We start from the raw sequence: 16674 nt of genomic DNA, 5'->3' as shown, positions 1-16674 counted from the left end.
GTAGAACAGTTTCTGAGTTATAAGCCTTCTTGCATGTCTAGATGCATCTTTTCCAGATAGATTGGGGGTCTGGGGGCAATGATTGGTGGGCCTGATGGATCAGAGCTAAACAGCAAAAAAAAATCTGAAGCTCCTATGTTTAATAGTTTCTGAGTTATAAGCCTTCTTGCATGTCTAGATGCATCTTTTCCAGATAGATTGGGGGTCTGGGGGCACTGATTGGTGAGTCTGATGGATAGAGCTTCATCAGAGCTAAACAGCAAAAAAAATCTGAAGCTCCTACGTTGAACAGTTTCTGAGTTATAAGCGATTTTGCATGTCCTGACACCCCCACTTTGAAAGGAGCCCCCTTCTCAAATATGGGGTCTATCATAAAACCGTTGGCTGGCGCAGTGTAGGTCAGACTCATCTACAGTCCAGTCAAATTTCATGTTGATTGGTGCAGCCGTTTTTGTGGTACGGTTGACCAAAAATCACAGAAAAATAAAAAAAAATAAACAGTACGAAAACAATATGACTCCCGCTTACGCTTCGCGTGCGGGGGTCATAATAAAAAATAAAAACAACAGCATACGTAAACGTATTATGCAAAATAAATCTTTTTGAGCTTTATGTCATGTTGACTCATTCATGCATGTTTGAGAAATCCTAGAATCTCCTGTAGCCATGTGGAGTTACCTAAATGTTTGCTGGTACAAAGCACCGCCTATTTGTGCAAAGCTCCTCCCTGGAGCTCATTATACAGCTGAGCTCCCTCCACACAGAGCACCCTCCCCTGAAGCATTGTTGTGAAGACATGCTGAAGTGGGAGTGTCAGAAACAGTAGGAGGTTCTAAAAGAAACAGAGGCCTATGTCAAGGCATTTAGACTGGCTGTGATGCAAAGTTAAATTTATTTTTTATATATACAGCATTTTCATAACAACTGAAGGTAACAGTTACTGGATTTGAACTACCCCCCATTAAAAAAATGTAGGTTAATTTTTTATGTTGTTTTCATTTATTTTATAGAGCAAGTTTATATATTTTTGTTTAAATAATTTATTACAAATGAAACCATGAAGTATTTTTCATTGCAAAAACAGGAACTTTGAAATAATTGATTTTTCTATCTTCTCACCTGTTCATCTTTTTTTGAACTCTTCAAACTGAACTCTTCATTTAGATGTTATTTTATTTTATTTTATTTTTGGTTCTGAGTCACAAAACCAACAAAGATTTCCCTGGGGTCCTTTTCTTTGACAGAAATGAAAAAAGACAGGGAGGATGCCTTACTGACTTTCACCACCTGAGCTTGTTGTTTTTGTTGACGTAGAATTTTTGGGAAATCATATTTGGTTGACCACTAGAGACTAACAGACCTTGACGAGAACTTGGCCTTGTGCAAGACTTGCAGGGAAGCAAAAAAAAAAAAAAATAAAATAAAATAAAGAAAACCTTGTAGGAAGGTATTTTTATGACTAATAACTGCTTCTCTCCACTGTGGTGTGGTTTTCTTATTTGCTCTTTCATTGTGGGGAAAACACAAAAGTTCTGGAAAAATGTAAGTGTTAAATGAAGGTGTTCTCAATGACAGCGTTTTGATTTGTTTGTGTGTGTGTGAACGAGTGTGTGTGTGTGTTTAAAGTTATGTTTATGTAGCTGATTTTTTCTTTTGTTTGAAGGTACTGAGTGTCATTTGAAGTGACATTTTGCATGCATTGGTTTTTTTATCAGCTTTTTTTCCTTATGGTTTTGTGTGTTTCTGCAGTGGTAGATCATTTCCTGTAGAGCGAGATTGCAACCAGCATGAGGTTCTTCTGTTATTTGTTTTGCCATAGTTCATTAAACCTCTCTGATGCTGACAGGAATTCACTGAGCGTCAAATTATTACAGTAAAAAGAAATGTACCTGAGTGTTCTGCATGCCATTTTTTGTTGCACATGTTGTGAAACCCTATTTTTTTTCAATGTCAGCAAACTTCTGTCTGGATTCAGTCTCCATGTGTTCGATAATGACTGCTTGTGTGGTCAATGCCTCAGTACAAAAAAGGGCTTAGTTATGCAGTTAAGGTTTCATATACCCCCTACTTCTTTTTGATCCCCTCTAGTACCGCAGCCCCCGACAATAACTCACCAGTCCCCAAAGGATTACATCATCGATCCACGAGAGAATATTATAATTCACTGCGAGGCAAAGGGGAAGCCACATCCCAGGTAGGAATAAACCAAGTTTGATTTAAAATTCATGATGCTAATCGGTGAATAAAAAATGCTCTTCTCTGTCAGAACAGAGAGGATTCAGCTCCCAGCAGGTTTCTATCCATTCAGCCTGAATCTACTTTTAGTTTGGGTTCATTCAAAGTTTAAAAGAAATGAAACGATGTTTGTTTGTCGGCATATTGCCTTTACCGGGGATGATGAAGGCTAAGACTCTGAATTCTTTAAATTTATGTGAGAATAATAAAAAAAGCTACCTGCAACTGCTAAAACCACAAAATATGTATTTTTTTTAGGTTTTAACGTTATTCTTGTTAACACAATATTATTTTGCTTAACCTTAATCCAAATTGTAGGTCATACATTTAATGTATTATGGACTCATGTGACATCAAATTAAATTATGGTAAAAAGAAATTGCTTATGTTCATAGTTACTCTGTAGAAAATAAGGACAAGAGTTTCATTTACAATTTTACAACTCACTGAAGACACAATTTATGGTTACAGTCTGCACTTATTTCCTCAGTTTTTCCTGGACGAAAGATGGGACCCACTTTAACGTTGACGAGGACCCCAGAGTAACCATGAAGCCACACTCCGGCACACTGGTGGTGGACATCAGCATGACGAGGGCCGAAAACTACGAGGGCGTGTTTCAGTGCACAGCGAGGAACAAATACGGAACCGCCCTTTCCAACAATATAGTCGTAAGACAGTCGAGTAAGTAAAATCTGATGAGTTTGATCAGTTTTGACCGAGCATACTTCACATCATCGTCTCCTCTTTTTTTTCTTCTTTCATCAATTAAGTTGAATTTTCCATCGTTAAAGCTCTCATGGAAGGTAAAGGTTGCATGTAAAAAATAAAAGCATGTTTTATTTTGCAGGATAGATTTGAAATCCTGTTTGATCCTGTAGCTTTTTGTGACTCAGTTAGGCATCGACCTCTCATCTTTCCACAATGTCTCTGTCATCGTCACGTTGGTGACAGTCCAGTGTCAGACAGTATTTTATGTCAAATTATGACTCTGCTCATCATGTGAAACAATCCAGGATCCCCCTTGTGGTCAAAGGAGAAGATCAGGCCAATCTTTGTTCAGGAGGGTGCTTCCTTGGTGCTGCCTTGTCGACCCCCGGCAGGCCTTCCTCCCCCCATTTTATTCTGGATGGACAATAGTAAGTATTTAACTTATGTTTGTATTTATTTGACTTGTAGTAGAAACATTAAAATTTTTTTGGTTTGTTTGTTGGCCTGTTTACCTCAAATTATGTTGAATTTGTTGTTTCCTAACTCATTCTGCTTGCATTTACCTCTTACGTTTAGAAAGGAATTTCATCCTCAAATCCTGCTTTGTGATTTTTTAAAATTTCATAATATTTGTCCATCTTTAGACTTTCAGAAGTTGCCTCAGAGCAGCAGGGTGTCCCAGTCCCTGAACGGTGACCTTTACTTTTCTAATGTCCGCCGAGAGGACTCCAGGAACGACTACACCTGCTACGCTCGCTTCACACACACACAAACCATCCAGCAGAAACAACCCATCACTGTCAAAGTCTTTAACCGTAAGTCTCACTCAGTCTGTGTGTGATTCTCAGGGGCTCATTACACTCCAGCCAAGCAAAAATCTTTGAGAGGGGTGAACTTTTGCATGAGCGAGACAAACACAGAGCAGCAGCGATTGTGTGTGGTGTGTGTGCGCATGTGTGTGTACACGAGAGACGGTTCACTTTCAGTAGCCCAGTATGTGCTAACATGACGGCGTGGGAGGAAAAAAATGTTTCCTCTCTCAGATCCCATCCTCTGGGACGCCAGCGGTCATCGTCCCCCTGAAAAGACATATTGTCTGAGTTCTCGTGGTTCTCCGCTGGATCTGCTGAGCAGCCGGTCGCCGTCGCTGTCACTTGTCCGTGACGTTCTGCACACAACAAAGACTGCTGTCTTCGCTTTTATGTTTACAGTTCACGTGCTGAGCCTAAAACCCGATTCCAATCATTCTTCATTTTGGACTTTTAAATTTTTGTTTATGTTTTTTTACATTGTTATGTAAAGTATTTTTTTAATGTTTTGAGTTTTTTAATTTTATTTCATAATTTCACCTTGATGCATGTGTGATTTTTCTGTTGTGTTGCAGTGGATTCAATCAATGACACAATGGCAGATTATTACAATGACACTGATTTGTTTAGTGGTGAGTTTTGACCACCCCACCCTCCTTAGATTTTAATCCCCCTCACTCTCCTCATGTAGAGATCCAAACTCTGGCCTTTACCCACTAACACCAATCCTTTAACTGGTTCTCCTTGGTTTTTTTTTAAAAACTACTTGGTTAATCTATGGGTGGGATTTGGCACCCCCTTGTGGCTACCCCTAGCATAGCGCTAAAAACAGCAGCTTACCCACTAACACTGAACCCTTAATATCCTTCCTGCTCTGCCCAACTGAACCTCCTCCTAATTCTTTAGTTAACTTTCTCTTCAAACACTTTAAATTAGCTCTGTATGCTCATTTTATTTAGCTTTAAAAGTGTTAATTTAAGTGTAAGGTGATGATTAAATTAACCAAATAACCATTTTCTTCTTAGAAAATGATGCATACGCAACATTTATTTCTACAAAAAAATATTTTCCATTCTTCACTCTTTGGTCTAAACACCCACTTTTTAATCACTCATTATTTTCACTCAGTTTACGTCTAATTGCTGTAAAATCTTTAGCTGTTTTGTCAGAACAGTTTATTTAAACATTGCCACACTTGAAACATTCAAATGTGATCATTTCTCTTAGATTTATGAAAACTACTGAAGTCATCATAAAGATTTTATTTATTGTTTTGGCTTTAGTAATTTACTTTTAAAGATTAGTGCTATAAACTGAGAGATTAGTAGAAAAAATGTTTTGTTTCTTTTAAATTAGTAATGATTGGATAGTTTGTTGGTAATAAATACACACTCATAACAAAATAAGATACATTTATTCATAAAACAAGCATTTTTATCAGCGCTTTAACACATTTCAGCTCAGAGCAGCAGAGGTTTCACTGCTTCACTTTGTAGACTGGTGGAGGGTTAGTGAGCTGAAGGGACCTCGGGTCCTCTCTTCTTTCTGGACTCTGGATTTAATATCTTGGTATTTTGACTCATTATGTGCGTGTTTGTGTGTGTGACTGCAGAGCCACCAATGGATGATAGGAAACCAAGCTTCCTCATCCCTTCTGGCCCCTCAAGCTCCATGATGGTGCTGCGAGGACACGTTCTGGAGATGGAGTGCATCGCTGAAGGACTGTGAGTGAGAGAATCCACCGTCACTAAATGTTTGGAAGATTTGAGAACCCACCAATTCTGTTCTCACTCCTCGTCTCTGATCCAGTCCGACTCCTGAGATATCCTGGACCAAACTGAGTGGCGATCTTCCGTCCAGACGCACGTCTTTCCTGCACTTCAACAAGACCCTTCGCATTGTAAACGTGTCCGAATCAGACGTAGGAGAGTACCGGTGCACGGCCAGGAACCAGCTCGGCTTTGTGCACCACACCATCAATGTTGCCGTCAAAGGTGTGTCCGTGATGAAACGTAGTTTTCCATCAGGGAATCTGATCTGAACCAGCAGAGACTCTTGTTTTTCCCCCTTCATTCTCTTCATTTGCCCTCTTCCTCGTCTCATAATTGATTTATGCACAGATGCCAGCAGGGCCGTGTGTTCGGTAATTAATTCTCCACCCTGCGGCTGCTGCTCTCTGCTCTACTTCCAGCTGCCCCTTATTGGATCAGTGGCCCTCCGAGAAACCTTGTTCTGGCTCCGGGAGAGAATGGAGTGCTGACCTGCAGAGCCAGTGGCACACCCAAACCCCTCATCACATGGACCATGAATGGCATCTCCATGGAGAGTAAGAGCCACCTGCTGCTCTGACTGACAGCAGTTGTTTGTTTTGTTTTTCTCCTATTTCATCGGAAACATTTTTAGCATTTGCAGATGTTATGTTACTTGAATGATCTCTCCTGTGTTGAATTTTTGTGTACAAATTTCATTGTATAATAGTACAAAAACACATTAAATGGATAGTTCTTTAATTATCTACTTTACTTGGTGACTGCACAAGTATGTCATGTTATCTGAAAATGTTTAATTTAGTAGTTTAGATAAAATATGTGACCCATCACATCAAAATGAGGATTAAGTTCAAAAGTGGGATGTGGAGAAATGGGCACATAAAGGATTTTGATTTAAACGTGCAAAATTTGCATTTTGTCAAAATTTGCATTTTGTCAAAATTTATGAGTTAATGCCTTATCAACGTATCATTTGAAGGAACTGTCTGAAATATAATCCTAAAATATTTTTGAAGCATGTTTTTGAGCTGTAGCAACAGAAAAAAATGATTTTGAGGAAAAATGCCTTAAAATTTAGAATTTTTCCCTGTAATTTAGTAATGTTTTTGTTTCTTTCCAACTGGGAAATCTTAATATACAAATAATATTTGCGGTTTCCTCTTTAAATTAACATAAAAAATTACTCAATAAATTTACATAAATTTAGGATTCAGACCAAACATTACTGTATTATCACAACCAACAAGACAAATTAAGTCATATCTCTGGGCCCACTTATGATATCAGAATGATCCAGTTATCAAAATGAAGATTTAAAGCCAGGAACCTGAAAATGTGATGAAATCATTTTGACCAAATTTGACTTAATCCTCATTCTGATATGATGGGTCTCATATATGCTCTCTTAATAAAAGTTCAAGTTTCGTTTGGATCATAAGGTACATCCACAGATGACCTCAAAAACATTATGGACCTTGTTTAGTGCACAATAAGTAACACAACTATGTAATGTATCTTTAATTTTGAACTTTAATGGTGTTCACAATTTCCCTTTAGACAGAACAATGACCCTTTTTTAATTTCTTACTATAGTTGCTGTTATGTAAAAACATTTTTCACATAAATCCTCAGCTTGTTCTTCAAAGTTTGAAACAGGGCCTAATTGTAGAGATAAATGTCTCATGTATGTTTTGCCCACTCTGGAAATACATTTCATCACAAATTAGATTCTTTTCAACAACAGCTATTTACACTTTAAAAGACTACTGGACTTAAACACTGCTGTGCTCCAACAGATTCACCCACAGATGTAAGCAGGAAGGTGGACGATGACATGATCATCTTCACCGATGTCCAAGCTGAATCCAGCGCCGTGTACCAGTGTAATGTCTCTAATGAGTATGGTTACCTCCTGTCCAACGCTTTTGTCAATGTCCTCTGTAAGTTTCTAACATTAGATCCAAATGCCAGTTTTGTACTTCTATTGTTTTATGAAGGTAATAAAATGAAAATTCATTGCAGCGGAGCCACCCAGAGTGATGACACCACCCAACAAAATCTACCAGGTCATCAAAAATCACTCAGCCTTCTTGGACTGCTCCTCCTTTGGATCGCCCCTTCCAAAAATTACATGGTGAGTTAATAAACCTTTAACAGAGGAAAGCGTGATAAAAATGTCCGTGAAGCTAAAACTCTCTGTCTTAGGTTCAAAGGGTCTCGCACTAGCACCCTCGATGGAGACCCATACGTTCTGCATGACAACGGCACGATAGAGATTCCTGTAGCTCAAACCCAAAACAGTGGAAAATACATGTGTGTTGCCAGAAACACGCGTGGAATCTCTGAGAATCATGTCTTCCTGGAGGTCAAAGGTGAGGGTGACTTTGCTCTAAAAGTGTTTAAAATTAAGACCCTGAGAGATATATGAGCTGTACTAGTAACATGTATTAATAACATTGTTTTACTTTCATTTATTTATTTAAAAAGGCAGTGCACATTAATCACAACTCAAAGAATGTAAATGTGCCAGAAATAGCACTATGGCTAACTTTCAACTTTTGTTGAAACTGCTGCCCACAGACTAAAAACATGAACATTAGATTAACTGGTAACTCTAAACTGTCCCTTGGGGCGGCTGTGGCAGAGTAGGGGAGTCGTCCTGGAACTGGTAGATCACCGGTTTGATCCCCCGTCCAGTTGTCTCAGTTGATGTGTCCTTGGGCAAGACACTTCACCCCGAATGCCTCTGATGTGTGTCCCATCAGTGTATGAATGTGATTGGTACTGATTAGTCTCCATAGATGATTGTACATGTTAGCTTTGTAGAGACCTAATAAAGTGCTGTGTGAATGAGAACACAGATTATAGTGTTAAGATCTTTGAGTGTCCTGGTTGGATAGAAAGGGGCTTTACAAGTACAGTCCATTTACCATCCTCTAGGTGAGAGTGAGAGAGTGAATGTTTGTTTGTCTCTATGTGTGTCCCTGTGATGGACTTGTGACCTGTCCAGTGTGTACCCCGCCCCTCTCACATTGACTGCTGGATATGGGCACCAGTGACCCCCATGACCCTGAACAGAAGAAGAGGGTGTAGATAATGGATGGACATTTATACATGTATAATACGAGTAATTAAGCACCAAAGATTATCCGTAAAGTTGATGGTGTTGAATTGTGCATGGGAGGGTCGAAGAGAGCTAAACCCAGACAGGCTAAGATGATGTGATGCCGTGGCTCAGCAGTGATAATAAACTGATAGTACATGGGCGAGGTGGGCCACCGTGCACCCCCCTACTGAATTTCTTTGGTCCACTCTTTCTGAAAAAGCACGCTAACAGAAGAAAGGTCAGGGATCCCTTTTAGGCCACACCCCTTTTTCATTGTGACAATCAAAAGTTAGGGGTATAGAAAACTTAAATACCAATAACTTTGCTATGAACCAACCAAATTTTATAAACAAGGTATTTGTTTTGATTAGCTCTTCGATTTACATGACATTCCATTAAACAATTATACATGCAATCTTATTCTCATTGATGTTTTAATTATTTTTCAGGTTTGACCAAAGTGGCTATAATTTTGACATTTCTTTGCATAAGATTATTTGTTTTAAACTCTAAGATCAAAGGCTTGAGTCATATGGTCTTTAACTACATTTTTGTTTGTTGCAGTTCTTCCAAATTGGTTCGTAAATGTGTGTAACATTTATGAACTAAACAAACAGCAATGTGCAGATTTGAACATTTGTTGTCTAACAACCTTTGCGTTGGTGTCTACCTTTAGAGCCCACCAGAATCAGAAAGTCGCCAGAGAATATAACAGTGCAGAGGGGCAGGTCTGTGGTTTTGGAGTGCGAAGTCGACCACGACGCAACACTTTTCCCCACCATGACCTGGCTCAAAGACGACGGCGAGCTGCCTGATGAAGAGAGGTCAGCACCATGTTTTTTCATGTTTGGAAACATCTCATCTTGTATGGAGATGTAAAAATTTTTTTTGATTGAAATTATTTTTTTTGATTGAAGATGCTTTTTGTTTGATTGAATAATAAAAACACAAATTTACCTCCATAATCTTGTTGGGTTCAAATGATCTCTTGCAGAACAAATTTCTCACTCTGATCATGAAATAGCTTTTTTTGGTTGGAAGTAAAAACTCTAAAGACAGTTTATCTAATTGTGCTAATTCGTCTTCCCTATAGATTTGTAGTTGGTTCTGATAGCCTTATAATCAACGATGTGACGGAGAGTGATTCAGGGCTGTACACGTGCATCAGGAACACCACTCTGGACCACGACTCAGCCACCACTGAGCTCTTTGTTGTTGGTATGTGTTGCTTTGCTGCAGTTTGGCACAGAAACTTTCAGTTATTTATGTTAAACGTCTATTCTTCTTAAGTTCTCCTAGAGACAAATGCATTTATTATTATTCACGAACAGTCGCCTGTCAGCTCATTAAAGATAATTAGTGCAGAGTTTGTGTGTGTTAGAGCAGATTTAGCTAGTGGTCGTGTCAGAGGCATAAATATTTAATTTCTTCGTATTAAGCCAGCCAGATTATTTAATGTGCTTTCTAATGGCCGACTGAGCACTAAACGTCTTATTTCACCCCTGCCCTCCAACCTGTAGAGGCCATACCAGGTAAACCTGCAGCATCCAGATGTGCTCTGCAGCATGTGCTTGTGGTGTTTGCTGGATGTTTCTGTTTAGTACAGCATGCCAGGACTTAAAAAAAGGTGTTGTGGTTTTGACACTCACAGCTCCTCTTTTCATCTGTTCCAGAAAGAAAGCCTTTTTATTTTTCATTACCATTTTATGTTTTATGATTTTTCCATTTCTGGTTAATGAAGTGTGCAGTGCATTGAATTGCTGAAACAAACATTAGAAAAAAAGGGGGAGAGGTTTCCTCCTCACTTAAAGTCAAAGACAATTTCAAGGCAGATATACTGTGTATTCCCCTTGTGATATTTCCTCATTACTGATTTATTTGAAGCATGCATTTCACTTCATCATCACAACATGAGCGTTGGTTGAATCCATGGCGTGAGACGGAGCGAAGATTCTCCAGCTGAGCATCAGACAGTTCATTATGCATGAAGCAGCGTCTGCATGTGTATCATCAACGGGACAAATAAAGTAATCAAATGGAGCAAGTCAATAAATAAACATGTAACCGGGACTTTTGGTTTACAGCTTCACATTTGACTTTTATTCGACCCACTGATTTTCACTAAAACTTGACCCACATTAAGTTCACTGCTTCTTGTTTCTGCTGTTTTCCTCTCAGAAAAACCCGACCCCACCACTGACCTGGAGCTGACAGACCAGACGAAGAGAAGTGTTCAGCTCACTTGGATCCCGGGGGATGAACATAACAGTCCTATTCAAAGTACGTTTGTGTCTGTGTGTGTTTGCAACTTATTTGTGTCTGTGAGACGTGGTTTATATATTTATCATGTCAATGTGTTTTATTTTTTGTCATCATTTTTCAGTTATTTGTTCATTATTTGTTGTGTTGTTAAACTTTTTCGTTGCAAAGTTATGAAGACCAATAAAAAAATCTGCACAATGTTTATTTCATATCAGTGGTTAATGTGGTCTAACATCAAATAAAAAAAGTAAACAAAGTGGATGGACACAGTAAGTGACTGAAAATATGTAGGTCCACAATGTTGTTGTCTTCGAAACGGTCGTACGTGTATAAGAAATCCGACAGTTTTGATTTGTTGATTTATATTTAGAATTGTTGAGTGAAGCATAGTCGTGTGTTTTGAATGTCGAGCTATCTTCATGGTGCTCCTCCTCCCTGATTGATCCACAGTATTTCAACTGGACAGTTGTGCTACTTGTTCTTTTGGATTTAAATGCAGATTTACTGCAGTTTGTATCCCCATCTCAGAACAGTATATCAATATACCTGGAAAACTGCTGGAGTAAACTATTTAAACTGCAATATTTGATAAAGTTCAGAAAGATTTTTTTTTTTTCATGTTTTGCCGTGAGTGATAATTGAGGTTTTTTTTTTTTTTTTACTTTTACAGACAAGCCTTTGTAGATTTGGAAAAAATTAAGAGACCACTGCATAGTTTCTCTGTATTTGGTGAAAAGCATTCCACCAAATATTGAGTTCTGAACTCTTCCTGAGTTAAAACATTAGTATTGTTGTTTCTAAATGAATATGAACTTGTTTTCTGTGCACAGAGTTGCAAAGTAACTAAGTACAAATACTTTGTTACTGTACTTAAGTAGAATTTTTGGGCATCTGTACTTTACTTGAGTAACTATTTTTCAGCGTACTTTTTACTTTTACTCATCACATTTTTCCACAATTATCTGTACTTTCTACTCACTACATTTTTTAAAAGGTAAGAAGTAAAAAGTCGTTACTCCTATTTTATTCTGAGTTGTTTTTACTTAAAAATAAATACTATCCTGATAAATTGTGTCTCCTGTATAGAGTGAATTTAATTGTGGTTGGATGAGAAGTATAAATATTTACCATTCTGACACACTATTAGCTTGTACACGGTCCATCACAGCTGCACGCCGTTAGAAAAATTTTATTTTGAGAAGTCACCTCCCAATAAATGTCATTTTGGAAAATCTAACTGCTCACTTTTATTCAGTACTTTTACTTTTAATACTTAAGTAGATTTTGTGTCAGAAATTTTCTTTTGATACTTATGTACAAAAAATATCAGATACTTTAAGACTTTTACTCAAGTAATATTTTTAGAGAATACTTTAACTTTTACCAAAGTACTTTTGTGATAAGATACTTGTACTTTTATTCAAGTATCACTTTGAGGTACTTTATACAACACTGTCTGCACATTATTTGAGGTCTTTGTCATCATTTTGACCATTTCTCATTTTCTGCAAGTAAATACAAAAATGTTGCTTGAAATTTCAGAGACATCAATCATTAATTCGTAGAATAAAATAACAATGTTCATTTCACTCAAACATAAGTATACCTAGAAAGAGTAAAATAATAGAAACTCAGTAAATTATCACAAATTAATCCTAAACCTTTCTATACCAAACTGACTCTTAGCTGGACAGTGAGTAAGATTTCTATCATTTAAAAAAAACATACAAAATAACAATCAACCAATATTTTTGTTTATGCTCAGTGAAAATATTCATTTAATCTTTTAAAAGTACTATACAGAGGAACATATCTTGCCTTTGGCTAAGTCATATTGACCTTTTCCACTAACCGTATTGCAGAAAAGCATCATTAATAAAAACCTGGAAAAATACACCATTTATTTGAAGTATCAGTAGCCTGAGGGCAGTAATCTTGTTATGCAAGTATGTGACCAGACAGTGAATAAAGAATAAAAATAATCATCTTTTTATTTTAATGCAGAGTTTCTGATCCAATACGAAGACTCGCTGCATCATCGAGGTCACTGGCACAACCTTACAGAGGTTCCTGGAACCATGACAACAGCTCATCTTAAGCTTTCACCCTACGTCCACTACGCCTTCAGAGTTCTTGCGCTTAATGCTGTCGGTTACAGCAACCCCAGCAACCCCTCCAAAAAGTACAAAACCGATCCTGCAGGTACGGAATCAGCTCCCAGGCTGTGTGGTTTGTCTGATGTGAAATTTCACCTGTTGATCAACTCCACAAATGAATATCCTGTTACTGAAACAAACTTAAAAGGGCTAAAATCAAGCTAGTTTGGAAAACTTTGAAACTATTAAATTGGTACCCAAACAGCACCATCCTGATGCCTCATTTTAGATGTTAATGGGAATGATCATTGAAATCACATGACAGCTTTCCCTGCAAGAAATTGCTAATTTGTCTTTAATAATCTATTTTTCAGCTCCAGATGAGAACCCATCGGGTGTGCATGGGTTTGGAACCAAACGCGACAACCTTGTAATTTCCTGGAAGGTAATAAAATAGTGTGAAGCTGAACTGTTTTTGTCCTAAAAGTACTAAGATATACTAAAGTATCCCAGGCGTGGTTAACTCTTTGTGCTGCTGTCTCTCGTTTATTTTTATCTTTGCAGTTATTCACTAGCATCACAAAAGGCATAGTGCTTTACTTTAACAGTGTTTATAAGATAAGATAAGATTTTGTTCTAAAAATAGGCTGCTCATGAATCTTTTCCGCTCCGTAGCCTCTGTCACATCTGCAGTCGAATGGTCCAGGGCTTCACTATAGAGTGAGCTGGAGGCAGAAGAGACCAGGCGCTGAGTGGACCACAGAGACTGTGTCCAACTATTCCAAGTTTGTTGTGTCTGGAACTCCCACCTTTTATCCATATGAGATAAAGGTTCAGGCTGTAAATGACGAAGGGGACGGACCTGAGCCTGTTGTTGCCCTCGGCTACTCAGGAGAGGACTGTGAGTTCTGCTGACTCTTTAGACCTTTCGACTCGTACTAAATGACAACATGCAAGAGCCGGGGATGATGCATTTGGTTGTGTAACTTGTAACATTTAATCTGCCCCTTTTGTGCTTGCCTGCTCTGATGTTGTGCTCTGATTTTTTTATTTTTATTTTTTTATCAACAGTGCCGGTAGCAGCTCCAGATAACGTACATGTTGTTGTAATAAACAGCACTCTGGCAAAGGTACACTGGGATGCTGTGCCTCGTCATTTACTTCGAGGACATCTCAAAGGTTACAAGGTACACAGTGATGTTTTATATAAAATATAAGTTGTAAACATATTCCACGTACACAGTGTTTTTGAGAAAATTTGAAAATGTTATGCAAAGCAATTAAACAACACCCAAGTTTCCAACTTGGAAATTTGACTTCTTGTTTATTTTATTTATTTATTTTTGACTGAGCGAGGAAATCCTTGTTTCTTTGTGGTCATTGAATGCAGCAATAAATAAAGGAGCACTTTCAAGTCAAAGCTTACGTGGACCTAATTTGCTTCACTTCTTTATCTCATAGTGCAGAGGCGTCAAACTCATTTTCACTGAGGGCCACATGAGCAGTATGATTGCCCTAAAAATGGCCAACTGTGCTCAACTTTGACTGAACACGAAATGTCATGTTCCTCATCTCATTGCTACAGCTGAGCACCACTAACAAACAACAACTGAGCTCTACCTGGTATTTCCTGAATAGAAACAGTGTTTTAACAAGTCCTTTTACAAACACTGAAAAGTACTGTGTATGACTGACTAAATGTTAAATAAATAATACAGAAATACAATTAAAAGTAAAAGTAAGAGAGTTTTTACTCACTGTTGAGTTGTGGTGAGCAGCTACCATCTTAAATTCTGAACTCTCCCACCGGGAATTCTCACTGGAGGGGTGTTCCAGTGTAAGTTTATGACTTGAAAGTGGGGAATTCCCACTTCCCAGTAAAACTGGGCTGTAGTAAAAATAGCTAGTGAAAACACAGCAAAAAGGAGATTTATGGGTAAATTAACCAAGATGTCGAAGATGTAGTTTATGGTCAATTCTGGCTTTAAATCATAATGTAATTATTTTAGGACAATATATTTTTTAAGCTGTTGTTGTTTTAAGCCATATAAAATGTTGTGGCAGGCCACATTTGGCCATCGGGCCTTGTGTTTGACACATGCAATAATGAATAATGAGCAGCCAGGTTAGTTATATTTGAGACATTAAACCTTCTTTAAAAATGGCTAAAATTGAACAATTACCATACATGAATTTTGCAGGTATATTACTGGAGAAAGCACAGCGGTCATAAACATAACCCTGATCACATGGAGAAGGACATCCTTACATTCAGTGGGAACCACACTCATGGGATGCTACCTGGTTTGCACCCTTTCAGTGCCTACTCATTTTATGTAAGGGTCTATAACGGCAGAGGGGAGGGGCCTGAAAGCCAAACGCATGACTTTAAAACACCTGAGGGAGGTAAGGCCATGAAACGCACTTCACTACTCATTCAAGTTAAAGATCTTATTTATAAACGTTTTGCTATGACTAACATTTTTATTAGTAAAAATATGTAAAAGTCTGATTTCTCAATGGAAAATGAAACCAACTAAAACAAATGTTTGTATAAATATTCAAACTATAATTGTTTCATTGCACAATTTCATTTTTAATTCTTTATTTCAGCACCTGGTCCTCCTGCCTCTCTGGAAGTGACTGATACAAACTTGGATTCTTTAACTCTTAAATGGAGTCCTCCCATTGAACATAATGGGCACATCACTGGCTACACCCTTAAATATCAATCAGGTGAGGTGTTTACTTTCTTTTAGAAAAACAAGGGATTTTTTTTACGTCATCCTCACATAGTTTATAGTTTTGTTTGTCACTCTTTTTCATGTCTTATGATGTCATTCTGTTCAGTTCATTAGATGGATAACGTAAAACCAATAGAGAAGCCTAAACATATTATTTTTCATTACAATTACAACGCAAATTAACAAATCAACTTTGGTCACTCCTACTTTTTCCCTCCCTGAATCCTACACCCTTCATATCCAAATCCTTTCATTTTCACCTTTCTCGCCATTGGCATTTCATCTACAACCCCTGCATTCTTCTCATATTTTTATTCAACTTACTACTTTCCAACTTCTCCCCGCCATCCTATCATCGCTGTCAACCATCCCTCACCCCTGTAGTCAATAACTCCAATGAGCTGGGCCCAGAGGAGGAGCTGGCGCTGGCCGCCAATCAGACCTCAGTCACTTTGCCCATCCTCAAGTACAGCAAACGCTACAAGTTTTTATTGAGTGCGAAAACAAGCAGAGGAGCAGGCCCAACTATTTCTCAGGAAGCTGTCACCATCTTGGATGAAGGTAAGTCTTCAGATGCAGACAAGTGGAAGACGATAAGCTGGATAGCAGCTATTATTTCCTTACATTCTGGACAGCAAACAAAATTATTTAATCTCCATTTAAAGGTAGAAAAAATTCCAATATATTATAAAATGTTATTGAACATTTACCTAGCTTAAGCTATGGTGACACCTCAGGCAAAAGTGGCACAAATTAATTCTTTTTGCCCATATGCGACCCATATATATGATAGTCTGAATGAGACAAATCAGACTTTTTAAATCCAACCCAGGTCTTTCTCACATATGGCACTAAATTTTATACATACCTGATGTTTTTCAAATTAGATTTTTTTTCAAGTTTATTCAGTCATTTCATTTAAAAACAAAGCAAATTCAATAT

General features: G+C 37.9%; 1 protein-coding gene across 1 annotated transcript in view; it reads left to right on the top strand.

The window, feature by feature from the left end:
• The window catches only part of nrcamb (neuronal cell adhesion molecule b), a gene marked incomplete in the record, with an annotated part of 104357 nt that overhangs the window by 69423 nt on the left and 18260 nt on the right, over nt 1–16674 (top strand). Inside the window, 23 exon segments of the mRNA XM_014019740.1 lie at nt 1531–1542; nt 2089–2194; nt 2726–2919; nt 3252–3374; nt 3591–3761; nt 4331–4387; nt 5368–5479; nt 5565–5749; nt 5947–6081; nt 7321–7464; nt 7547–7658; nt 7730–7896; nt 9307–9454; nt 9724–9848; nt 10151–10162; nt 10809–10910; nt 12897–13094; nt 13363–13433; nt 13664–13889; nt 14060–14175; nt 15190–15394; nt 15602–15724; nt 16117–16293. Of these exon segments, the coding sequence (XP_013875194.1) occupies nt 1531–1542; nt 2089–2194; nt 2726–2919; nt 3252–3374; nt 3591–3761; nt 4331–4387; nt 5368–5479; nt 5565–5749; nt 5947–6081; nt 7321–7464; nt 7547–7658; nt 7730–7896; nt 9307–9454; nt 9724–9848; nt 10151–10162; nt 10809–10910; nt 12897–13094; nt 13363–13433; nt 13664–13889; nt 14060–14175; nt 15190–15394; nt 15602–15724; nt 16117–16293 (3021 nt within the window).

This window comes from Austrofundulus limnaeus, unplaced genomic scaffold (genome assembly GCF_001266775.1).
Source record: "Austrofundulus limnaeus strain Quisiro unplaced genomic scaffold, Austrofundulus_limnaeus-1.0 Scaffold229, whole genome shotgun sequence".
In the NCBI taxonomy this organism is placed as follows: domain Eukaryota; kingdom Metazoa; phylum Chordata; class Actinopteri; order Cyprinodontiformes; family Rivulidae; genus Austrofundulus; species Austrofundulus limnaeus.
The sequence above is the reverse complement of the archived record's forward strand: the minus strand, read 5'-3'. Positions and strand labels throughout refer to the sequence as shown.